The sequence below is a fragment of the Corvus kubaryi genome, unplaced genomic scaffold (genome assembly GCF_017639235.1).
Source record: "Corvus kubaryi isolate FWS band 111438036 unplaced genomic scaffold, C.kubaryi_AGA036_p1.0 69, whole genome shotgun sequence".
NCBI classification, from domain to species: domain Eukaryota; kingdom Metazoa; phylum Chordata; class Aves; order Passeriformes; family Corvidae; genus Corvus; species Corvus kubaryi.
Window position 1 is genome coordinate 10,049,474 of NW_024582057.1, and position 25,510 is coordinate 10,074,983.

Genomic DNA, 25,510 nt, shown 5'->3' on the forward strand with positions numbered 1-25,510 from the left:
CTGAGAGGCTGTCCTGGGGGGAGACAGCACAGCATCTCTCAGCCTCAAAGCCTTGGGTACAGCAAGAAGCCTTCTGGGACACCAAGCCTTTTCTGAACCTTCACAAAGAGGATTAAAATGGCCACCATCCCTGGAGATGTGAGGAAATGGATGCAGGTTGCAGGGTGAACTGGAGCTGCCTGGCAGGAGAAAAGCCCCACTGCAGATGAGAGGTCACTAGTGAAAGGAGCTGGGCTGAGTAGCTCATTCATCTCAGCTACCTGTGAGACTCCTGGCCAGCCCCTTTGGGTTTAAACCATCAATTTGCACCAGTCTGCTTCAATGTGTGAGCAAACAGCTTTAGTCAGTCAGAGAGAAAAGCCTCTAGCTGAGTCCCCCAGCATTAGCTACCCACAGAGGGACCCCCTCCCACTGAAGAGTCTCAGAGAAAAACAATCTCTCTTTGAAAAAATGTGTCTCCATGCCCTAATCCTGAGGAGGAAACAAAGGCTGTAAGATATTTAGGCTGAGAAAGATAGGAAAAAAGAAAGAAAGGAGAGAGGAGGAAGGAGCGGAGGGGAGGGAATCCTCCCCCTGATCCTGCATCCCACCACTGAGTAGACTGCCATGAAAATTTCGTGATGCTGGGTTGTGCACCTTTGAGCACCCATTTTCCTAGATGTGCCCTTTATTCAAACAAATTCATAAAATAGTTCAGTCTGGGGGAAATCTTGTCCAAAAGAAAGCAAATCACCCTCCAAGGACACAGGTCTCTTGTTTCAATGTGAAAGGCAAAACTGGTGGGGGGGAGGACAAAGAGGAGACAGGATGTTTACTCTTCCAAATAAGCTTAACATAACCTTTACATTTCCCAAATAATTAATATATCTGGAACTGGAAATCTGGTGCTGCTGGAAAATCTTTGTGTATTACGGCATTGCCATCCTGCTGCAGAGCAGCTGTAAGGGGGAAGGACCTTTGTACCCATCTGCAGAAAGGAAATTTTCAGGTAAGCAGAAACAAGAAGCTCTCCTATTTTCTTAAAGACAAAAGAAAATTAAAAGAAAAAATTCCCAGACTATAATACATTTTATCCCAATTTAAGCTTTTTCCATGAGTCCTCCAGAGAAGAGTTTGAGTGTATCCAATGTGCAGAAACAACTAGGGACACAAACAGGTTGTGCAACAGCAGAAACTGAATTCAAGGCTTAGCATTAAGAAAAGTCAGGATCTCAATTTACATGGGAAACTGCTCTAAATTGATGAGAATACATACAGGGATTAGAGCACTAAAGAACAGTTTGAATGGAATTTTTCTTTCATAATCCATGTATTTTACTCCTAGTGCAGACTCGCCTTCATTAAAGTTATTCTTCTGGTAGTTTTCCACCACAACTTATATTCACTGTAGAGTTAAGCAAAGCTACAGATACACATCAGAACTTCAGTAACTGAGATCTCTCAAACACATTTGCAGAACTTGGACGTCTCCTTTTGTTCTTCAGGACCCAGGTAAGTTGCTGAAGGGCACTATGAGTGCATTGTTTATGACAGCTGTGACATTCATTGTTACTTTTCTCCTTCAAAACATCATCTCCCAGAAAAGGTGGCACTTGGTGTATTGCAGCAGCTCAATGCCAGCACAGCACAAAAACTGTCACAGATGCTCAGCATCACCCACCATAAATAAAACATGAGACCCCTCGCAAGGTCCACCAGTTGTCAAAGCGTTGGATGTAATTGGTTTTGGCGTGTGACAGTGCAAAACGGGCAAGTCACAGGATGCCCTTCATTACTACAAATGGTCTATTGATTTCCAGGGATGCCTTTTGCACACAGACCTGCACCTGCTACTGGGCTCCCCAAAACTTGCAGGCCGTGCTGAAGGGCTCGAGGGTGGGAAATGCCTGCGTGTGTTTTACAAGTAATTAGTTTTTCAGAAGGATGTAGAAAGGCTCATGAGACAGATGCACACAGGTGCAAACAGGGTGTTTTCCTTGCTTCAGAATGCAAAAATAATTCCCCAACAAGATAGCCCTATCATAGAGCCATTAAGAGCACTGCTGTGTTCACCACTAAATCATGTCCTCAAGTGCCCACAGCCACAGCTTTTGAACACTTCCAGGGATGGTGATTCCACCACTTCCCTGGGCGGTCTGTTTCAATGCCTGAACACCTTACAGTGAAGAAATTTTCCTAAACCTCCCTCGGTCCAACTTGAGGCCATTACCTCTCATTTTGTTACTTGGGCGGAGAGGCCGACCCCCACCTGGACACAGCCTCCTTTCAGGCAGTTGTAGACAGTGATAACATCTCCTGAGCCTCCTTTTCTCCTACGCAACCTAAACACCTGCAGCTCCCTCAGCTGCTCCTCATCAGACTTGTGCTCCAGACTTTCACAAGCTCCATTGCCCTTCTCTGGACATGCTTCAGAACGTGTGCAACTTAGAGGGAATTCAGATTTTTATGCTGTTGTGGATCAGCTCTGATGGTGAAGATTCAGCAGTTTATTGCTCCAAATAAGTGAGACATGCTGGGATGAAGATCTCATTGCCCATTTGCTACGACTATTTGAGATCTTGATAAGACCCTGTTTCACCTGGCAGCACTGCAGATGCTCTCCTGAGCAGTAGCACGTGTGGCTTCCCTGGCTGCCTCAGTCCTCACATCTTTGTTTGGACTCACAGCAAATACTTCTAACACTCAGGGGGTTTCTGAGAGCTCTCGGACCATGCAAAGCCAACTCCTGCTATGTCAGTGTTGCTGCCTTCCTGCCTTCCTTGCTCAGCTGAGGGAAGGCTTTTCCGGGCCTCTGGTGCTCCTGCTTGGCTCGCACAATGGGGTGGGAGCCCAAGGGTGCGGGATGCAGCCGTTCCACTGGCAGCCGCCAAGGAGGAAGATGCGGCAATGCTGGTCCTGTCCCGCGGTAACACGAGGGGGAGCCCTTGCAGCTCCCAATTAATACGGACAGCAAGAATACGCCTTTTCCCACCCCAAATATAAACGCTCAGTTCCTCATCAGAAAAAACCAGGAGGCCTGAAAGCCATCTCTGATCATCTTCACAAGGACATTGCTTCTGTTTCAAACAAGTGCAAGCCACAGGCCACTGGGAGTGGGGAAGGCCACTTGCTATGGATCCCCCTTCCTACACACCCCTATTTCTGATGGTGCAGGATGGACTGGGGACATCCTTTCCCATGTTCTTATCACCAGAGCATTCCGAAAATGCCAGGGAATGACTTTGCTGATACCTGAGTTGATTCTCTGTGGCTAAATTTTGCCCAACAGAAATGAGAGAATGGAAAAATCTCTTTAGCCCTTGTAAAATGAAACTACCACAGCTGACTTGTCAAAGCTTGCTTTTGGGGAGATTTGCTGCTTTCAGGAGGACAGCTTTGGCCACTTTAAAAAGACACAGCAGTTTTTGCTCATCCTTGCCACCCAATTTTCAATACATTTGAACAGAGTACTTCACTATTGCACTATTCTGTGCACAATATGTCACTATATATTCTGTAATTTCAGGACCAAGGTAAGTACTAACTGCAAGTGCACCTACTGCAAGATTTTTTTTCCACAAAATGCTTTTTTTCCACTCACCACAAAAAGGTGAGTCTCTCCTTAAGAGGAATTAAAATGAAAAAGCATCTCACAAGTCACAGACTTTTGCTACACCAGTCTCTCTTCACAGTTCTGCATCCCAATTTCCTTTAAAGCATTCAACAGCATACATTTAATTAGCAAAACAATCCCATCTGTTCCACGAGTCAATACTAACAACTTTACGGTTAAAACACATTTATTTCTCTTGGTGCAGCTGTGCTGAATCTGACGAGGGGAGAAGAGCCTGCTGTGCTCAGAGCATTGTGTCTGGTGCCCAGGCTCTCATCACAGTGCTGCTGGCACCAGGAGCTCCTAAAGACCTCCAGAGCCCTGTCCCTGCCCACTGATGGCCCCTGGGACACCCCTAAGTTACCTACATGCCCTAAACACAGACCTCCACAGACAATTCTACAGAACCACTGGTAAAAGATCACTTTTCTGTCTGTTTCCTCAAGTTTTAATTAGAGACACAGAAGAACAAGCTCAAACAAGAACACCAAACGCACCAGAGGCTGTGATGAGCAGCAAGACATTGGAATTGAAATCCTAATAGGGAACACGGCAAGAAGAGCCAGCTGAACTTCATCCACCAGCAGGAACTACTTCCCAGCCTTGATACTGCATACTTCATCCTCTCCCCCAAAGCCTGACGTGCAGGAATCCACACTCTGACTGTAAACCCAGGCATCCTGGATCTCCTACAGCAGAAAGCCTCAAGGGATCACCTAACTCCTGAGTCTCCCTACGAGGGAGCAGACCAGTCCTGCCTGTCCCAGGTCTCTGTAACACTGCAGTTATTATACAACAGCTCCCTCATGCTGTCATGCTCCTGACAAGCTCTTGCAGTTTAAGTGTCTCCCTTCAGCTTACAGTATTAAAAAAATATGGAAAAAGATGAGATAGTGTCTGCTTCGCTCAGATGCTGCCTCAGTCTCAACCTAGAGGGCAAGCTTAGCTCATGGCACGAGATAAAAGGCAGGACGAGGTATCCAAGTCAACCGCAGGTGAATCCAAACTTGTCAGCCTGAGAAAGGATGATCTAAAGGATGAACTGTTGATCTCAACGGGAATGGAAATACAAATAAAAAGGTCTGGATAAAAGCAGGGACCAATCATTTAAACCAGGGACTTGGAGCAAACAAGGAACTTTTTCCCCACTGATGTCCTAGATAAATGGTACACTGATTCTGCCCTGGGGCTGCTGTTAATCTATTTAATATCTGGGGGTTTTCCACACCCACCTTTTGATTGAAATGGCTGCAAAGAGTTACTTGTTCTCAGGCAGCAGACGAATTTTAACTTTTAGCTTTCCACAGAAGCAGCAGTCTTGTTAGGTAGGGCATTTGAACACTTACAGCATCAGTGTAGGGCACAGCAAAACACAAACAATCAAGAGGAAACAGACTGGTTCATGCAGCACCCCATGAAATCCTCAGTGCAAGCATGCAGGTAACAAATATGTAAGACAAATCAATTAGTGCAACAATAGCAGAAGTTAACCCCGAACAAGTCAATTGAACTAACAAAGCAGGGCAGTAAAGCAGGTTAACAGAGAAAAGTAAACGTAGAGTCATTTAACAGACGCCAAGGCTGTCCTGGTTCCAGCTGAGCCCAAAAGACATTTTTACCACCTTCTGGCCATGTAGCTCCCCCCTGCAGCCAAAGCTCTGAGGGACCTGACCCTCCAGCACTGCTGAGAACTGTTTGGTTTGAGTGCCTTCTCCTCTTAGAAAAAAGCACATCTCTTCACTGACGGCTGGCAGTGTCCAGGGAAATCAGGCTGATCAGGCTGAAGTTACTGTTCTCTTCACTCCTTTGAATCCTACTGCTCTGCTTGAATTGATTCAAGCCCTTCTGCTCCCCTGACCAGCAAACCCTTCACGGGGTTATCCCAACCAACCCACTCAAGTCCACATTTGCAAGCCCAGACCTGCAAGGCTGCACCCACGAGGCACCATCCGTGACAGTGCAGAAATGCAGAAATTACCTCCAGAGCCAAGTGTGACATTTCATTGGCACCCAGCCCCACAGAGATGCACTTCCGGAGTAGCGAAGTTATGCTGAAAAAAGAAATATGTACAATTTGCTAGAAAATTACATGTATGAGTTGCAAACACGAGGGCTGGTGATGAAGCTGAGCTTGCTGTGAAGAGATTACTTAAAGCAAAACTTACAGGGCACTACAGCAGCAGCACATTCTGTAGCCATGAGGGAGACAACCCACATGGACACAGCAGCACGCTCCGAGGGCAGTAAGCCAGAGGGAGGCAGTGCCACCATGGCACTGGTCACCATCACAAAGATGGTGGTGCCGCACGCTGAATGCCCAGGCAGGACGCCAACAGCCTATTCAGGCACAACAAAATGCATTACACGAGAGCACTATGGGCAGAAAGCAAGAAAAAAGCTTTTATGGCGTTTAACAAAAGCCTTGCATTTACAAGCAAAGAAGCCACTCAGTTGATTCTCAATACGACCACAATTTTCTGTTTAAAATTATCTTCCAGGAAATAATGTAAATATGTTCATTTCTCTGCCATCAGCCATCTACCTCCTCCTATTCATGCATTTCTGCTTGTCTCAGATGCATCTATCAGCAAGTTTCAAAGGACACGCAAGGTTTGATTATAAAGGTAATGTGGTTCTACATTTTCCACAGCTGAAAGCATTCTTCTTTTTAGCTCCCAACCTATGTCCCTGCTACAGCTGTCAAGTTCTGCAAACAAACCCACATCTGTTTGAGGCAGATAGTTCCCAGTAGGTCAAAACTGTGCAAAATATACTGTGAACATAATCCTAAAATCATGTACAATATTAGTGCATGTAGATGCAATCAGTGACGTTAGCTTCACCCCTCATGAGGTAAGAACATACTAACCCCCTTTTGTGAAAGAGGACAGCAACATCCAGAAAAATCATGAATTGCAAACACTGTACCTTGTTTTTCAAGTCCCAGTTTAAAGCCAGAACAAAATACCTTTTGCCCTTGTTTAAAAATAAATGCTATTTACAAAGATGCTGCAAGCCATCCAATCTACTGATCTAGCCCAACACATGACACAAAGCCCAGCAGAGGGATGAAGTTGCCCCTATGAACGCACCAATCCTTCATCTTATGACTTGTTAAGACAGGCTACTATCACAGACATCTTTTCAAGGCAGAGCAAAAATCCAAAGGTACAGCTCCTCCACCAAAATCCTGTCACTTTGCTGCCACAGGGCTTTACAGAAGGCACCAAGCTGAAAGGGGCAGCCTTCAGTGGGCTGTCAGTTTTGACCATCTATGCTTCCAAGTAAGGGCATAAGGGGGGAAACCACATCATTGCCTGTACGCAGTGAATGTCACAGAGGCTGGCAAGTTCTTGGGAGTCTGTCCTTCAAATGGAGGGAAGGGAAAGTCTTTACAGAACCTATGTACATATCCTCCTATTCATATGAGAGAAGTATCAGTTGTCAGCACTGAGCCAAAGTTTAGCTCACATGAAACGGTTCCCCTTCCACCCCTGCCCTCTGCCCTCTGCTCCTCCCTCTGGGGTACACCAGAGACACCTTATCACAAACAGAGACCAACAGTGGCAGCAAGGTTACTCCTCCACCAGCAGCAGGAAAATAAAGGTAGTGTCCTTGCTAGTGATCACCTTCAGCCTCAAGCAGCATTGGAACTGAAGGAAAAAACCAAGAGAGTATTTTCCAAGGACAGGGAATCAATTCAGCAAAATCTGAAATATACAAACTGTTTACCAAAGAACACCTAAGAGTTACTAACCAATAAACCATAAACTTTGTTTGTTTAAATACATTATTTAATGAGTGTTCTTTAAGAAAGAGATATTTAGAAGCTCAAATTACAATGAAATACAATCTTCTAGATCTACAGTAGACAGTGCTATAAACATTTATCAAACCAGGTATTTTAATGTTTGCTCCTCTGTTGTTATTGTTATTAAGGAAAAGTAACAAAAAATCTTCTGTTAACAGCAATCCTGTTCTAACTTGGCCATTTCACTCTAGAACAGAGTAAGGACAGCAGCCTGTCACCACAGTCCTTTTCCCAAATACAGACCAAATGCCAAGAAGGAACAAGACACTGTCATGACTGCACACTAATTCAGCTTTTTAGAGAGTGAGAAGTAAAATGGAGCAGTTGATTGGGGGCAATATGAGAAAGGACACTGCTCCCTTCCCACAGGAATCCCAAAAAGATGCCCTTTTGCTACCAAAGTCTGATTGCCATCAAACTCAGGTTCATTCAGCACATTGGAGCAAATTTACATAGGTATTCTTAAATTCACTTTTCCACCTTCTCCTCATATATTCTCTCTTCTCTCAGTATCCAATGTTTTCCTTCTAACTTTTCTTATCCCTTCATCATTTCAATCTTCAGTCACTCAGTTCCAGCGGGACAGAGCCAGAGCACCGCTCCTCTTCAGTCTTCTGGCATTGTCAATAGTGCGGCAAAGGGCAAATCAGTAGTGCTGAATTAGTACCAAGAAAGAAAAAACGAAGAGATCAATTCTTCAGAGAGTTGGTTTGTATCTTTTAAAGGCCACTTTGCACAACCTTTCAATTCTGAAAGCACAAGTGAGCTTCTGCAGTTAGTGTAAAAATGTGATTGAGCTGAAAAAGTTTCAACACTTCTTGGTTTAACTGAGCAGCATGCTGAGGAACCACAGCAAGCTGCTGTTTGAGAGCTGCTGCTCAGCTAGTCAGACATAAAAGCAGACATCAGGTGTAAATTTCATATTTATTATAACAAAAATTATGACATGTTCATTTGTGCATTCGGCTTTAATATAACTCTTGGTATGTAAATGTTCTACAGCAAATGAGCTCTATACAATCATGCTGGTTGTGGCAGCAGTAAGGAACACAAACAAAACGTGTCTGTAAAAGTAAGGAAAGAAAGAGACTGGAGGAAAAAGTGGGTTTCTTTGAACAGTCTACACCACCTGGGCTCTAGCTAACTTGTACACAGCCACACAGTCCATTATGCTTAATGACCATGGCCCCAAGAGTCGCTTAAGAAAAAAGGTCAGTTTTTCAGGTTGTGTCCTTAATGCCAAGGCTACAAAACATGTAAGCATCACTATACAACACTGAGCTATTTACAGGAATTTCCCAATCAACTGTTCTCTCAGAGAAAATTAGTGAATCTCAGTGACTTAAGTCACCTGAAAGAGTAAAGCAACTCCTAGGAGTTAGTCTCCATATTCTACAAATGTCTATCATTTTCAAGACCAAAAAAAGCCTTTTCTCTCAAAGAAATACAGTATTACAATATTACTTAAATCATTTAGCACTGGCTACTGCCCTGCTTTTCAAACAAAACAAACAAGCCATTTTAAAAAATATTACATCATCATCTGTTTCTCAGCAATATATTAAACCTTTTTATTTTTTTCATTTTTTTTTTTTGTTTTCCTGTTTTACACTTGATATGTTAAGGGAGGGTTAACTATTTTAAACTTTACCAGTCAAGCGTCTCTAGAAGAAAGTCAGTGAATATTAAACCTAACAAACTGAAAAGCTGCAGTTATCTGTAGTGGCAGGATAAGGAAAAGGAAGTATATAAAGGAAAAGGGTAAGGAAAACCCCTGCTGTAATGCAAGCCCACTGGGTCTCACAGTCAAATCTCCTTATTTGTTAGTTTATTTCTGAGCAGTAGATAGAGTGGGTCATAGTGGTGTGTCGTAATAGTCTGCCAGGTGGTCCATTGGATACTGCCTCTGCTGCTGCTGCTGCTGTTGTTGCTGCTGCTGCTGTTGTTGTTGTTGTTCCTGGTGCTGCTTCATAATCTCCTTGACTTCTTCTTCGAGCTCTGGTGGGATGATGAACTGGTCATCGGGATCAGGTTGTGCTGGAGCAGCAAAGTAGCCCCCGGTTTTTCTGAGTGGTGCATCCGTTGCAACTTCAATTAAGTTATGGCTCCTCTCGTGTGGTGCCACAGAGCCGTTGCCCCGCCGGCGCCCTATTGTGCCCATGGTGGAATATTCAGCTTTCCTGGGAAGGCCAGGCTCATCTTCATTGGCACTGATGACGATACCTTCGTCACTGGCTTCCACTGGCACTTGGAGAAGCTGCTTCTCCTTGGCTCGGCTGCAGTGGATGTCCACCTCCACCTCCACGCGGCTGCCGTTGGTGAACACCCCCTCGATGGGCTCCTCGTCGTCGCTGTCAAGGCCGTTGTCGGAGAAGGCGCTGGAGAAGGTGGCACTGGAGAGCTGCCGCTGGAAAGAGTTGGACAGGCAGACGGGGTGCAGCATGCAGCGCTGCTCCCCCGGGTACGCCGGGCTGTTCTCGTTCATGGCCACCTGTGGGGGCTCGTCCGAGGCTGTGGACCCTACCTCGCTGCTCATTTCCGAGGTGGAGATCTCGCTGCTGATTTCCGAAGCCATGCCGCTGCTCGAAGACGGCATCCCGAGCGCGTCTGTGGGCCTGTCCTTGATGACCACATTGACAGACGGGGGGAAGATGCCTGGGCTTGGGGGTGGGACCCCACTGAGCTCACAGCAGCAGAAGCTGTCCTCTGTCACGTTGAGCTGAACCACGACAGCGCTGATGCTGTCATTGCAGCCATAACTCTGGGCCAAAGTGCAAAGCTTCTTGGCGGCTGCCAGCGCGTCAGGCACATTTCTGACAGCCTCCACTGCTTCATCCATTGAGAGGCTGTCCCACAGCCCCTTGCTCCCCAGAATGAAGAATTCATCTTGTGGAGTTAAGGTGATGGACTGGACGTGAGGACGCGGCACAACACTTGGGTGAAGGAAGGTGTACCCCAAGATTCTTGTTGAATCGGTCACACCATTCACTTTGCCATCCTGAAATTAGAAAGGACAGGAAATTGGCAACGTGACAGACAAGGATATACAGTACCTGCCTCTCCTTGTATTTTATTGATGGCTGTTTTTGTGGTACCCCCAACACTGCCACTCACAGACAAGGAGACAGACAAGCAGAGTGACGAGGTGACAGAGCTGGGATTAGAGCACAGCAAAGGCTGTTTTGCAATCCTGCGCTGCACCTCCTACACCCAACTGATTTGTCATCAGCACCACCTATGCACAGACCAACAAAGCAGAAGGCTGCAACAAAGAGCCATCTATTCTGCTCCTACAGCTGCAAGAGCCAACTGGACAAATCTTTTACCAGTGAGTCAGACTCATCCCTCCTCCACCCACTGTATCTGGCTTTGGACAGAGCAGAGCAACACACATTTGATATAGGGGCAGGTCATTCAGTTATGAGTCTTCTCTTGCAGCTGTAACAATTGTAGGTTTCATCTTGGCTCATCACTTTAGAAACCAAGGTTCATTAAAAAAACCCTTTAAATTAAGCATGCAAGTCAAATGTAGCAGAGAGCAAGTCTACATCTCTCAGTCAGCTGAGTTGTAGTGAAATGTTTTACACGCCCCAATTACTTACTACATTTCCACTTAGATATGACATTTCCAAAGGGAGGAGGAGTAGTATCTGAAGGGATAACATCAGTAAAAACGGACGCATTTGAGAAAAAAATCCCGTGCACGTCCAAATCCCAGAATCCTGTCCTGGTTAGAATGCAAACTGCCACAATAAGCAGAGCAAGTGTCTGAAACAGCAAGTCTGGCTATCTGTCAGCTTGCTGCAGATAGCTGCACCCGGCTAATTGCGTATTCAAGAACAGCAAAGGTGAGGATTTACTCTTTGGGTGCAGCTAATAACTGTAGGGGTTATTATAAAGCAGATAACCACAGAAAAGTGAACCAAGACTAAAAAAGCTTCCTCCTTAAAATCACTCAGAAGAAAAAAAAAAGCCCCATGTCGGCTTGTTAACTTTCCCATTAGAAGGCTGACAGCAGTGATAAGCCATCAGTGTGTATGAAATCAGTGAGTCATCTGAAGATTCAGCCCAGAAATTTCTCTTTTCCTCTATGGAGCCACAAAATGAGCGTGCCTCCGTGATGTACACTATGTTGGAGTGATTCCCTTTCAACTTGTCAAGTTTGAGATCCCAGCTCTCACCTTTCCCTGGCAAGATCAACAGGCACATGGCTTACTCCACACACACATGCCCACCCTGCTCTCAGGCATACAGCAGTGAGGTTTCTGCCCTTTCCCCCACCATTAGGAGGATTCAATATTTATCTGTTCCTCTGCATGTGTCACACAAGGCAAAGCAAAACTGACAGCGGTGGCTTCAAGCTTCTAGGAAAGGAACAAATAGTTTTCTCCTCTCTCACGGTTCAGCTGAGCACAGGGTGAGTTTTCCTTTTGGGCAAGTGCTCTCTTCAAGAGCAGCCTGTCAAAGGGCAGTTCTGGGAACATAGCTCAGACAGCAAAGTCAGCCTGCCAGGAGCAAGGAGTCTCCTAAGGGAAGGACGGCATTGCTCCAAGTGCTCTGCCCTCTCATCTTTGTTAATTGGAAAAGCTCTCCATGACAGTTCCAACACAGCAATTCCTCTCCCATTAGGAGAAGAGTATCTGCTTTCCTGTTTCAATGCAACATGCTCACAGCTGCTCACTCTTAAAAGCTAATCAAAATTCAGCATGGCAATAGGATGGAAATGCAATTTGACTGCATGGTATGAATCACCTTGAAAGGAAAAGTGCAACTGAGGAACCCACACCATGAACACCACCTCCTAGAGGTTACTGATACCAACATGCAATTTCATGCACTGCTGTTGCAAGTTCTAACAGTCCCCAGCTGTTCTCTAACCTCTGTGATAATGGCCTTATGCTGCTTAATCCTCTTCAGCTCTTCCTCACAGCTCATCATGTAACACCTGGACAAAGGCAGAGGTTTCCCATTCCGGCAGAGAACAGTTTGGCACTTCCCCACATTTGCTGAGGTTAGTGTGAAGCATCCACCAGGGTCCATGGGATCATGTTTTATATGGCAAAGGACAGCAGAGCCTCCAAGTTTCTGTCCAGCTGTTCCAAGTTTCCTGGAATTTAAACAGAACAGTGATTGTTCTTTAATTGGAAAACAAGTGTTCGGGGCACTATGGAGAAACAGACGCTGTTCCACAATCAGAAGCATTTGGGGCACTGGCTCTATTGGATCACTGGGACAGAAACAAAAGTCACTGAGGACTGACACTACAGCAGCAGCACTGCAGGAATCCCACGTGCAACTCTCAGGCAGGGTGTTATTTTCACGTATGCAGATACTCAAATATGCTCAATTTTAGAAAAAAAAAATCTTTGCGCTTATAAGAGTTTCACAGTTGTCTTTTCTTTTACATCTTACAGTGTTTTAAAGGTCAGGTAGAGCTTTGGCTTCTGAAGCTATGGATCTTATTATAAAAATAATAATTCTGACTGTAAAAAACCTCTACTTTTGAGCAAAAGCAGAATACAGAGGTTCACTGTTTTGTGATATCTTCAGGATAATGCTCTTAGAAGCTATCAAATTATGACCAAAAAAATCACAATGGCTGTGACTTCCACTGTAAGAAGATACATTTTTAATTTATGCTGTCAGGTACTAACCTGTTAAACATGTTCTTAGAAAAGTTTAAGCCTGCTTTTTCAGCAGGAGCCACAGTGGAAAAAAAAAACTATGAATAAAATTGAAGTTTTCAGAATCTGGACATTAAAATGTAAATTAATTTCAATATTAGACTGTGAAAAAACATCCTTCCCAGTAGCTTGTTTATCAGGATCTTACTCCTATAGTAAATAGAAAGCTAATTACTAATATTTATATAAAGGCTAGGTATAGCTAGTAAGAACTTTAGATTCAAAATCCTGGGGAGAGAATGCACAACTAAATTTGCAACCAAGCTTTAATGTGCTTTTAAAATTATTTTTTACAAATACACTTTAGGAGTGCTGTGTATCATCTGTAAACATCAGTGAATGACTAACTGCAACTGGAATGAATATTATTTCTGGTTATCCAAAGAAGTGGTTAGCTGATTTTTATTCGAGGAAAAAAAAAAAAAAAAAAGACGCAGCTTTTTGTAGGAATGCCACATTCCTTGTAAATTGCATTAGTAGCAAACAAAACCACTTAATAAGTACTTTCAGTACTGAAATTTGCTATTATTTTTGATTATTTTAAGTATATGGCAACCACCTTCTCAGTTAGCAGTCTGAGGCACTGTTATAAGCAATTATGGGAAGGAAGTGTTTTCTCTCTTGCGTGTGTAAGATTCAATGCCACCCTACTGCTTCCCTGCCTTTCCCAGTACAACAACTTCAGTATTTTTCCTTTCCAAGGGTGCAGCAATTCAACAATAAGCAATGCTAGTTTTAATTTGATCAACTTAGTCTCTAAGCTGCTTATTTGCTTTCTTCTTTGTTTCCCTGACCTCTTCACTCTCCTCTGTTCAATTCCTTTCACACTCCTCCTTCACTCAGTGTCTCCCTAGGCACAATTTCTTCTTCTGTCAAGAACAGCACGCACAGTTTCCAAACCACTACAGAGAACTGCTATTACACTCACAGCTATTGTATCACAATCTCTCTGGATGGGTCCAGCTCAAATAATATTCAAAGGCCAAAGGGATTTCTAAGAAGTCAGACTACATGTTTTAAATATTTGTGTAGCCTTAAATAACCTGAATTGGTACAGAGGAACAGAAAAGATGAGTTCAGGCTTTACAGGCAGTAGTAGCAAGGAAGTTTAAAAAGATGATCAAGACATTCATACCACTGACTTGGTTATGGCCAGTTGTAAACCTTAAGACTTCGAGAAGATACCAGAAAGAAATAAACCTCCACCCACCACTTAGTCATGAGCATTTTAGTAACTTTGCAAGTGGATAGGGATTTTTCTTGTCTGGTTGGAGAGGTGTTGGGGCTTTTCTCCCCACACGTGAAAGGAACTGAGAGCAATATTCACAAAACAAGCAATAAAAGGAAACACTGTAGCCAGACACCCAGGCTTTTTCCTCCTCTCACGTTTCTTTGAAGCAAGAGCAGGTGCCTGACCTGAAAGCAAAGAAACTGCACAGTGAGCACAGACAAGGTAAAAAAAGCTTCAGATCCAAGACTACCTCTGCATAACGATGAAAGTGTTGATCATATATTCCTCCTCATTCTTTGTTTTCTGCAGCTCTTCTGCCAGGATGTCACTCATCGTGCACTGCAGCAAGTAGGGCACTTCCACGTTGCGGTCCCCATCAAACACACCATAAAGGGCCTCCCGGTTGTCACAGAAGTTGTTGGCTGAAAGTGCTGCCACACACAGCCTAGGGAAAAAACAAAACAGGAAAACATCAGGGGGTTTATCCCACTACTAGTTTCTCAACTTGTCATTTTGACCAGAGAGGTGCAGCCTGGTCTGAGCACCAGCTTTATACACCTCTGGTCACAGGTGTTTCAGGACTGCTTTCTGAGCTGCAGAGGTGAGTCAGGCCCATCAACAGTACTAAGGCATGGAGAGAACTATACTGGGAAGTTCAAGCCAAGCCCTAAGGATTCTTCCTCCTTTTCAGCACGTAAGCAAGTCCCTTATTTGTAGGAATAGGGGGGGAAAGTATCTCTGAAACAACACCAATTTAAACTGCACTTGCTACTCCAAAAGCCATCCTTGGGATCTAGCATGCTGACAACCAAGTTGAGTGCTAAATCAGCTAAGAGCTAGGAAAGGCTTGCTGGCACTTGCTACGGAAACCTAGGTAGCAGAAGATTTCTGAGAAGGTATTTGAGGAACAAAGAAAGATTTGTCACATTGCCAGCAACACAGAGACTAGCAGGCTCTTGGTACATTATTTGTCAAGTGCTGCCTTAGTCAAGAGGAGCGCCATACACTATGAATATTCAGAGTTTTGGCCATTCTGTCTCTTCTTTAGTATCTCTGATTTGCTTGGTAAACATCCTTTGGTTGAAGATAAAGAAGCTTTGCAAAGAGGAGAATGCTTTTAAACACTCAGATCTTTTGCAAGTAGCAGAGTCTTGCATAGACCAAATGTGTCGGCTACACTTGTATCTTAGCAACTTCCCTAACAAAGACCCAAGTGGAGAGCCAGGCAGGAGAGCTCGCTATACAAATGGAGAGACGTGGCTTGGCCTCTGCGAGCCCCAAAACATCCCCAAAACTCCCACTGAGGAAAGGATCTGTTTGTCTCGGCCCAGAGGCGCTCTGCTGTTGGGCTGCTCGCACAACAAAGCCCTGGCCAGCCCATACTTGTTCTTAACGCCGGACGCCTCCGTGTAGCCGTGACTCCACACTGCCGGCGCTCCCGACGCGTCGCCGGCCGAGGGCTGGTCGATCTTGAAGCACCGGATATTGCTGCAAGGAGAAAGGAAACGGGAGACATGCAATGGATGGACTTGCTGACATGATCCAACTTAAAACACGAACAGAACTTACTCTCCCAGTTCTTAGTAACACATTTAATAGTAGAAAACAAAGCAGGACATCCAAAGTGGTTACCTTTATGTGCCTGTATACAACAAACAATAACTGAGCCTCTATGAGGCTATCAGCTGCACTGTTTTCCTTAGCTGGCTTGTATTTCCCTGCTTTCACCCCTGAGCTATTTGCTTCAAACCAGGCCCTGTAGGAATACAAAGCAAATTTGCCACTAGTTTGATGAAAGCCAGTACAGGAAAGTGACTTTTTAAACTTATACGTCTCTCCCACACATTTTAACAAGTTTCTGTGCTCTTTTCCTTGTACTCAAATGAAATCTCCTGTATGACCCACAGCATCCCCTAAATGGAAAAAAAATATTTAAAATAATTGCTTAGAAACAACTTGTAGTAACAGCCTTTCATGAAAACACCCAGAAAACAGAAATCAGTTCCATCCTGATCCTGCACCAACCTGCAAGAGCCAGCCTGCAGTCCTGACAGCAGGCACAGCCCTTCTGCATTCCCCAGTCGTGCAGTCCAATTTTCACTTACGCCCTTGATCCTCAACCCTCCAATTTACTACCAACATAGCCTTTAGCCTGAATTTCAAGTATCTCCTGGAGCATAGTATAGACTTAAAAAGGGCCCAGCCCTCTCTGTTTATACTCATCTCTTCACAGCCCTGCTTTGCTGGGGAGAGATGACCTACCCCCTGCTCCCTACTGCTCTCTCCCAAAGGCAGGAAAAGCGAGCTCCCCACACGCTGAAGACACTTCAAAGGCACCCAAACCTTTCATGAACCAAATGAAACATAAAAGGACACAAGCAGAAAGGTCTAACTGTTCACTCTGAGCATTCATTTTTTCTTCCTCTAAACCCCCACCTGACCTGAACACACAGGAAAGTCTTTTCTGCATTGCAAAGCCTTCCTCAAATAACCTAAAGTACTGTCACATCCAGTTTGATTTCTTTTTACATTAATAGCCAGGATGTACATCAGCGAGGGCAGACTAAAAGCCAACAAATTACATAAATAATCTTAGAATCACTTGTGTTTTAAGTTCTTGGTTTTGCAGCCCTCTGTGTGACAAACAGGAGGCAAACATCTTGCCACGACCATTAAAAAAGACTAACTAACTCCAAATCAAACTGGAAACCTGGATCTCTTCTAAAGTAGCAGAGATTTTAGTTCTGTTGCACCTGCAAAGCAGGATGCACATGAGCAAACACACTTTCTCTCTAGACTTCTCATACAAGGCATTTATCTCCAGGGCAGAGGAACCTGGGTCACAGAGGTTTCTGTTTGTTTCTTTTTTAACTGAGTTGATTGACCACTGGTTCCTGGGCAGGTCAAGGACCCAGAGTTGTCTCAAGGCTTCCCAGCAGTGGTGAAAAAAAAAGCTACCTCAATGCACTGATTCCAGCCTCCACAGGGGCACCAGTGCAAACAGACCATGTGTCCAGAAGGGAATGATACCCAGCAGAACATCCTATGCAGGCAATACAGGCTAAAGGCTTCTGGACAGCACAGCTTATTTTCCCCTGAATTTAAAATGACTGTTACAATTGAACTAGATGCTCTCTCTTAAAAATCAGAGTAACGGCATTTTTTTTTTCTTCTTTTTCATTTTAATTGCTAATGAAAATTCTTACATCCGATAAAGCGCTTGGCAACATCCTCCTAAGTATGCAAGCTTCCTTTAAGATCTCCATACATACTAAAAAAGCAAGCATGCATGACAGGACTCTTCTCACCAGCACCAAGAATACATATTAACCTACTACCTGCTTGAATTCTGCCAGGGCACAGATGGAGAACTGCCTTTCACATGCAGAAGGAGGATATAAAAAGTACCAAGCGCACAAGTATTTTTGTGCCTGCCACGAAAATCAAGTGAAAGAAGCACCTCCTCCCTCACAATCAATTATAGCAGTATACCATAAAAGTAAGGGTAGTATATCAGACACTGAGAAACTCCTCAGGAGGCCTGGAACACCTGACTGTGCCTAATGAACACTAGTGAACAGAACAGACCTGTGGTCTTAAGAATAATTTATTTTAAAAACCCCCCCAAAACTAAAAAAAACAAACAACAAACCAACCAACAAAAAACCAAACCAAAAAAACACCAAAAAACCCCCAAACAAAACACACATACACAAAAATATCCGCGCCCCACCCCCCTCCAAACAAACAAACCAAAAAATCAACCAAACAAAAAAAACCCACTCACACCCCCAAGGCCAAAACAAATAGCAAGCAAAACGCACAAAGGGAAAAGTTTCCTGTGAATTATGGACCACACACATGCCAGTGAAGATATGGCATATAACTGGGCAACACTACTCTTCAACTACTTAGAATTTCAATTTGTACTATAATGCTACCATGCATGATGCCTGAATACTATCATGGCAGGAGAATGTGTGCCCATCTTGTCTGCTGGGTTATACACAAGAAAAGCTGATCTTTCACTAAGTTTTGACACCATTTATTAAGTCTATAAAACATACATATTTTTTCCCCCATGAACCAGAGCAATATTACACACTGCTTCTTCAGGAAGATTTCCTGTATGCGACAAAGCAGCTCTGAAAATAGAGGCATGCCCCTTTTTTCACTGTCTGCTGCAGAACATGGACTCTTGTTTTTATATGTGAGAAATCATCATTACTCAAATTTCCACCTATATTTTGAAGATCTACTGATTAAAGCTAAAAGTAAACTCACACCTTAAGTTTCCCTTGCTTGCACAACAGATTAGGGTTACTATTCCAGTGTCTGATCTTAACCAGTTAAAAGCAAACAACATGAAGTACCTGCTCAACCCCTAAAAAGTACATCAATCCTCCTTGAAACCATTCAGTGTTTAAGAATAAGAGATTTAGAAGGAAACTTGGAGCTGGTGCAGTTTCTTACAGGACATAAGAAAAGTTCAAGGCAGCACCACTGTCCACAGATTATCCGGTTTACTGCAACAGCTTCCCAACACACTGCAGAAGAAGTGACAAAGCATTTGGGGAATTTCAGTTATGGATGGCACTTAAGTCCCAGTGCAGAAAACAAACAGGTAGACAGGAAGGAAACTGAGGGTACCAAAGCAAAGGAACCAGTTTTGCTCCAAACAGAGTGTGAGATGTGAGTCTTTAGCAGTTTAAATACAAAAAACCATACAATTTTTAGGACAGAAGCAGACATATGAAGGGGAATAAGAAACAGTATGTGAAGAGGTAAAAGCAGCACAATGGCAAAGACAGACCCAAGCAGATGAATGTGAGAAAAAGATATAGCAAGCAGCTACTGACATCTCATTGGTGGTATAAAATATGTCTTTTGGCTAATGTGAGAAGTAAAATGGAATCAAACTGGCCCAACAGTGGTTACACCAGACTAGCAGACCCCTCCAGGAGTTACAGCTGAAAGCAACTGCACAGAAGTGGGTAAGTCGTCCTCTTCAATGCAGCACCAATTTCTGACCTATTCACACAATCTGTTACTTTCTGATCCACTGGCAAAAGGGAACCATATTCCTTAAAAGAGATACCACTTCTCTGTATTGTGGTTTTCACATCTAGAATCCTTCTGCTCCTTCCCTACTCTGTAAGGCAACTTACTTCAGAAGCTCTAGGGTTTTGTGATCCAGGGCTAATCTGGGGTTTCCAGTCAGGTCCAGCTCCTGCAGTTTTGGAGGCAGGTTTTCAGGCAATGTCACTTCACTCAGTTCGTTGCAGCTTAGGTCCACACACTGCAAAAGGAAAGCAGCCAAAAAAGCAAGAGAACTCAGCTATCATCAAGATCATACAAATTTTGATTAAATGTGGTAATGCATGTTTCATGAACAATAAAGGCTGCAACCAAGACCTAAGACCATTAATTTAAGTAAGTGGCTCTTACAAAAGAAATTCTTACATGGCATTCAGCCATCTTGCCAGATGCCTGGGACACCTAGAAATATGTTCCTGCCATTTCCATCTCTAGTCAGGCGTCATCTTGTTACAAAACCAGTAAGTTTTGTCTGCTCTTCACAGAGATAAAGATGGTCAGTGGATTTTTACAGTATTTAAAAAAAATGTTATTAATAAAAACAGCCTCTTAATAGACAAAGGAAATGGAGATAAGTACAGCTGGGGCTTCTAAGTGACTGGCATAGTAGTCTCTCCTCCAAATGAGTATGAGCAGGCTCCCAGGAATTCAGCATTTACTGAGGGATATTGAAATAAGCAGTGTTATTAATGTATGTGGAATGGAGGAGTAGAAGAGGGAAAAAATACTGTAGCCATTTTAAACATGGTTTTAATTAGTGTCATCTTAGATGGACTGTATTTAAATATGAAATCAATAAAACAAGTGAAAAAAATAAAGTTTAAATATTTCAAAAATACAAAACAGCAGAGAAACTTGCAGGCTATCCACCAGCTAAGCACAAATTAGCAACAACAAGTGCACTAGAATGACAAAATCCCCAAACATTGTTTAAAGCTGCATATCCAGATGGAAGTCAATACACAAGGAAAAATAGGGCATATGAGAACAAAATCAACTCTCCAAACCCTATTACAGGATGACTAGTGTAGTATGCACCAAAAACTGGGAAAAAAAAAAAATCAAAGTAATTCTGAGAGGACAGAGCAGGTTGGTATTTAATAGAGGACAGAAGGACTATCCACATCTTTCTGAAAGACCGTGGCACTTTCATTTTTGTAAGTATATTCAAAGACATTGGTTCCTGAGCTGGAAGGAGACATAAGATAACCTAGTAAATCCTGGAAAAGTCTCTCAACACTTTATTAAATCAGCGCAATGGAAATATAAAATTTCTGACCCAAATCTTGAATCCCAAGATTGTCTAATATGGAGGCTTTATTATCTATGGAGAACAAACTGCTGACGTTATCTAAGCCTGATAAGGAAATCAAAGTTCAAATCTGTCACGCAAACAAAATAGTAGACAGCTTAGCAGCAGTTATTCCAGTGAGCTTTTTCCCTCTGCACAATTCCTTGATGCTTCCAGAAAGCCAGTAATTACTTTGCAGATTAAGGAAGCTTCCAGCAGGCCTTGCTGTGTTCAACACCTCCATGCAATTACATATTTGATGGAAGAGCATGCTGGAATGAAAAGTACAAATACCAGTAATTTCATTGTTCTCCTTAAATTCCCAGTGCACCAAAGACAGTGACACTCTACAGCAGATCCCTTGGTCCCTAGGCACTAGTGCAGATGGCTTATTTATCAGGTTGGAATTTCTTAGGTGTTACTCGTACTCCTTGAAAAATAGGCTCAGAGGGACTTGCTGTGGGTCTGTGTTAAATTTAGTCCTTGTTCTACTCCCCAGACAAGCAGGAAAGCTTATTTCCTAACTTATCCCAATTTCCTCCTGTGTTATTTTAATGCAAACTGGTTTTGCCCCACCCACGCAGCACCAGAGGAACAACTGCAACTGCACAGGATTTTGCACTGGATGGGCCAGCTGGAAGACAGGGTTTAACAGGGAGCATTTGCTTAGGCTGCTGCTTTCACAGCTTTGTAACTGCTGTATTCAACGCTTCAAGGGACTTGGGTTATTTCCACTTGTAGCTGAAGGTGGTCGTACCAATATTAACCTATTTGGCTTTTTTCTTCTGTAAGGCAAGGAAATGGAAGTCAAACAACAGTTGCAGAGAAGAGTCTGCTGGGGCACTGACTCAGGTGTATGTGCTTCCGGGCTGCTCGGCCGTTTGCAGAAGGCATTTCGGTGTGCAAACCTAACTCTGACAGTATAAATACCTGTCACAAAAGACAATAAACCCCCCAAAAATGTATTGTGCAAGGTATTTCTGAGGTCTCTGCTAGGCTCTTTAAAAGAGAGGACAATACAACTTCTGCAGCCTTGACTCTAGTGTGTAAAACAGGCTCAGAGACAATTACATCTTTAAAATGACTTATTGTCTGGAAGTCCCAGAGTTATTGCAATTGTAAAAGCATCGTAATTTACACTAGCCTTCCTTCTGAAATCATTTCATACAGCATAGTAACTGCTGCTACTAACTGTTCCAGTGACACTGACACCAAAAACATAATATGTCAGCCTCTCAAGGCTAATTAAATACAGAAGCGAAACAGCCATTACCTCAGGTAACAGAGTTTCCCCAGGAGTTTAGAGTGAATGCCACTTCAGTTAAAATTAATCATCAAATATGATATACTCACAGAGGCGACATCAGACTATACGATTTTGTGCTCTGCTACAAACAAGCTTGTTTCACCAAGTGACCAAATCCACAGTTAAAGCAATAAATTCTGCACTTACTTTGGCATATTTTGAATGCTATCCTGTATCTAAGAAGGAGCTCAGGTAAGGGCAAGAAATGGATACAGGCAGGCAGCACATGCTTAATCTCCAGACTGCTGAACACCAACCCTGACCTAGAGAAATCACCGAAAGGCCAGAAGAACTCTTATGCCCAACATGAACTCGTCTCATGTAAGTCAAAACTAGGCCTGAGTACGGACCAGGCATTTTCCTTCCACAAAGGTGGAGCCAAAGAACACTTTGCCCTCTTAGATTAAGCCACACATGTTATCCCTGCATTCCTAAAACACTTAGCTGAAGAAAAAACAATACTTAGTGACGTCCACATCTCCTTCTTCTGATGAAGAGAACTAAACCATAGGGAACCAGCAGGAAGAACCTGCCAGCTCTTCCAAGAGCATTTTGCTGCTCAATGTGGCCAAGTAGCACTTTAAATATGACACTTCTATAACCATTCAGTTTTCCCCCAAGATGCACAAACAAAAGGAAAAAGGTGACTGTTCCCTATCCCTACATGTTTCCATTATGTTTTTTTTATTTTTGTTAACACCACCCTCATATTTTTAAAGAAATGTTTACCATGTAGAGCCTCGCTCCCCCACCCCAATTCTTCCTCTATGAAAAAGGGCTTTACTTCTGATTGATTCTAAATGGCCCTCTGCTTCCTCTGGCCATTGTTCCAAAGAGGGAGGAGTATTCAAATACCCACGAGTTTGTTTGAGATTTCCTGGCTGAAACCACAAAGCTCATCTTTACATATACTCGCTTGTCCAACAGAATTATTGCTCCTGCTGCTTTCCATGACCCCAGACACTGAGGCACACACAGCAGGCTGGGAACTTAGCCTTTTGACTTCACAAAGCGCCAGAAGGACACTTAAGTTGTTTTGTGTCCCTGAATAGGTAATCAGTTCTCAGCCTCAGAGAAGGACAGATTTTTCTGCTGTATCACAAGATTTGTATGCTGTGAGACAACTGTCTCCCAGCTCTGTCCAGCAGAAAGGGCACACAGTGCAAACTATTCTGCACTAGAGCCAGGCGAGAAGCAGGAACTTGATTCACAAAAGGTAACGAGTAGTGCTCATCAGTGTAGTAAAGTGAAGAATGCATCTCTCAAAAAGAAGTGTTGAGAAAAGTACAGAATTACTTCTGGAAACACAGACAGGAGACGGATTAGGTAATCCCCCCGTCGTGCAAAATATGACTGCAATTAGGAAAATGAAAGTAGATTGCCTAAATACTCAAATCCTGTGCTCCTGGATTTATCTCTGTCCCCAAGGCCTATCCTGTTCTGCAGCTTCAGCGGTTTTTAAGACGCGCTCTGAACAAAGTCCATTCCTACAGAATCAACCAACTGCCAAGACAGCAAGAGTTAATTACACATAGCTCTTGCCAAAGGTTTAAGTCATATCAAAACAGACTGCCACAGGAAGACAATTAACACTTATCTGGCAGAAAAGATACCGTGCAACCAAGGTAGGCATAAAATCAGATTTTGAGGCTCCTCTTCGTTCCACTCTGAGGCTGCACAGGGGCAAATATTTTGCATATGACTTCAGAGGAGAAAGCAGCTGTCAGATCCCCATACTCTCTGAGAATATACTATCCCATAGCAATGAGAGACCTGAGGGCAGAAGAGAATTGGTAGAATTGCACTACGCTTGCTTCTTCCAAAGCACATTCGTTCCATACCTTTATTTCAGAAAGCTGCATGACTTCTGGGAAGACTTCAATGCAGTTGGAGTGAGCAATTACAGTATGCATACGTCTACAGTTCATGATGGTTGTTGGAATGGCCTTCAGTTTGTTCCCACTAATATCAATTTCCTCCAACTCTTCCAGCTTGGCCATTTTGCTATGAAAACAAGAATTTGAGAATTTTTCTTCTAATAGACGCATATTTTATTTTGAAGCGGTGGTAAGAGCAATGGTTTTTGTTACTTTAAGAGAACAAAATCACAGACTTTGATTCTTGTTCACAGCACTGCCTGTCACTTCTCCTCATGTCAGATGCTAAGAGTTGTAGAGCAAAATGTATACTTCTTCTGTCAGTGTTTGCTCACCAGCTCACTTTCACTCTTTCCTCCTTTATTCCCCTTTCTATCAACCCTAGTTTCTCACTCTATCTCTCCACCCCACATTTTCTCCTCCCCCTTCCAGCACCCCACTCAGCCCTTCCCCCTAAATTAATCTCTGTCCCTTCTCCTTGCTGCTGAAGCCCAGCTGCTCATAATATCACACAAGGACAGAGATGCCTCTTCCATTATTTATTGGCATCTCTTTTTCAAGGCTGTACCCCATCAGTTTTACAGCACATCTTACACTTGAAAGATTTCTGATTAAAACAGAGTGAATTGAAAGCACAGAAACTGCTGCCAAGGGAGAATCTCCTGGAGTTGAGAGGATTTTTCCCTAGTGGAGTCTATTCCACTTCCAGAGGACATTTCCAGATGGCTGTGATTGCAAATCTCTTTGAGGAGAAGCCCACCAGGTGTAAGCAAAGTTACCAAGCCAGGGAAAACAGAAGATCTCCTTGCTTTACTTCCAAAAGCATAGAGTGACCCTGCTGAATTAGTCCAGCTGGAAAGAGTTTCAAGCACCACGAAAACTCACCAAGTAACCAGCATCACTCACTTGTCTGTACTGCAAGAGAGGGTAGCACTGTGCAGGAGGGCGTAAGTGGGGGAATCCACCCACTGCCATACCACTACACTCAAAATGCAGCCTCTGCCACCCATTCCTGTGCAATTCAGTTCTCACTGTGAAAATACTTCATGATGCCCACCCACCCATAGACCAGAGGCAGTGAAACGAGTTCCTTACCTTGCAGGGAAGCTCTGTAGGCGATTGTAAGCCATGTGCAAGATTTTCAGGTGTGGGTGGCCTGTTAACAAGGGTACACATTTATCTGTGAGGTTGTTATTGGTCAAATACAACTCCTGCAAGATGCTATGGGTTTCTTCAGAAAGGGTGGCTGGAGGAAGCATTTCCAGTTTGTTGGCAGAGGCATTAAGAAATCTCAGGCTGCAAAGAGAAGTTACATAAGGGAGTTCAGTCAAACATCCTGCAGGTTTTGTCTAGAAGCATAAATAAAAATCTCCATTTTTAAGAGTTAACTTAAGATGGTCATAAGGCAAAGGTCAAAAGCAACAAGTCCACAACAGACAGAAAGACCAAAAGTCTAGCATTATATGAGCAAAACTTCTGATCATGTTTTTAAATGACCACATTTGTCAGAACAAAAAATCAGCAAAAGAAGTACGTCAAAGTGCCTCTATCCTGTTATCAAGACCTTGGTATCTCCAATATTATTACAGTCGTACCTACAGGTAAGAGCAGTAACAAACCA

General features: G+C 43.5%; 1 protein-coding gene across 1 annotated transcript in view; it reads right to left on the reverse strand.

Moving 5' to 3' along the window:
• Nucleotides 1-8,308: 8,308 nt before the first annotated feature.
• The window catches only part of PHLPP1 (PH domain and leucine rich repeat protein phosphatase 1), a 141,528-nt gene continuing 124,326 nt past the window's right edge, over nt 8,309-25,510 (reverse strand). Inside the window, exons 11-17 of the mRNA XM_042049012.1 lie at nt 24,985-25,185; nt 23,854-24,016; nt 19,487-19,617; nt 15,702-15,806; nt 14,569-14,763; nt 12,282-12,510; nt 8,309-10,401 (exon numbers count right to left, since the gene is read on the reverse strand). Coding sequence (XP_041904946.1) covers nt 9,259-10,401; nt 12,282-12,510; nt 14,569-14,763; nt 15,702-15,806; nt 19,487-19,617; nt 23,854-24,016; nt 24,985-25,185 — 2,167 coding nt within the window. The 3' untranslated portion in view covers nt 8,309-9,258. The remainder of the gene's footprint in view (nt 10,402-12,281; nt 12,511-14,568; nt 14,764-15,701; nt 15,807-19,486; nt 19,618-23,853; nt 24,017-24,984; nt 25,186-25,510) is intronic.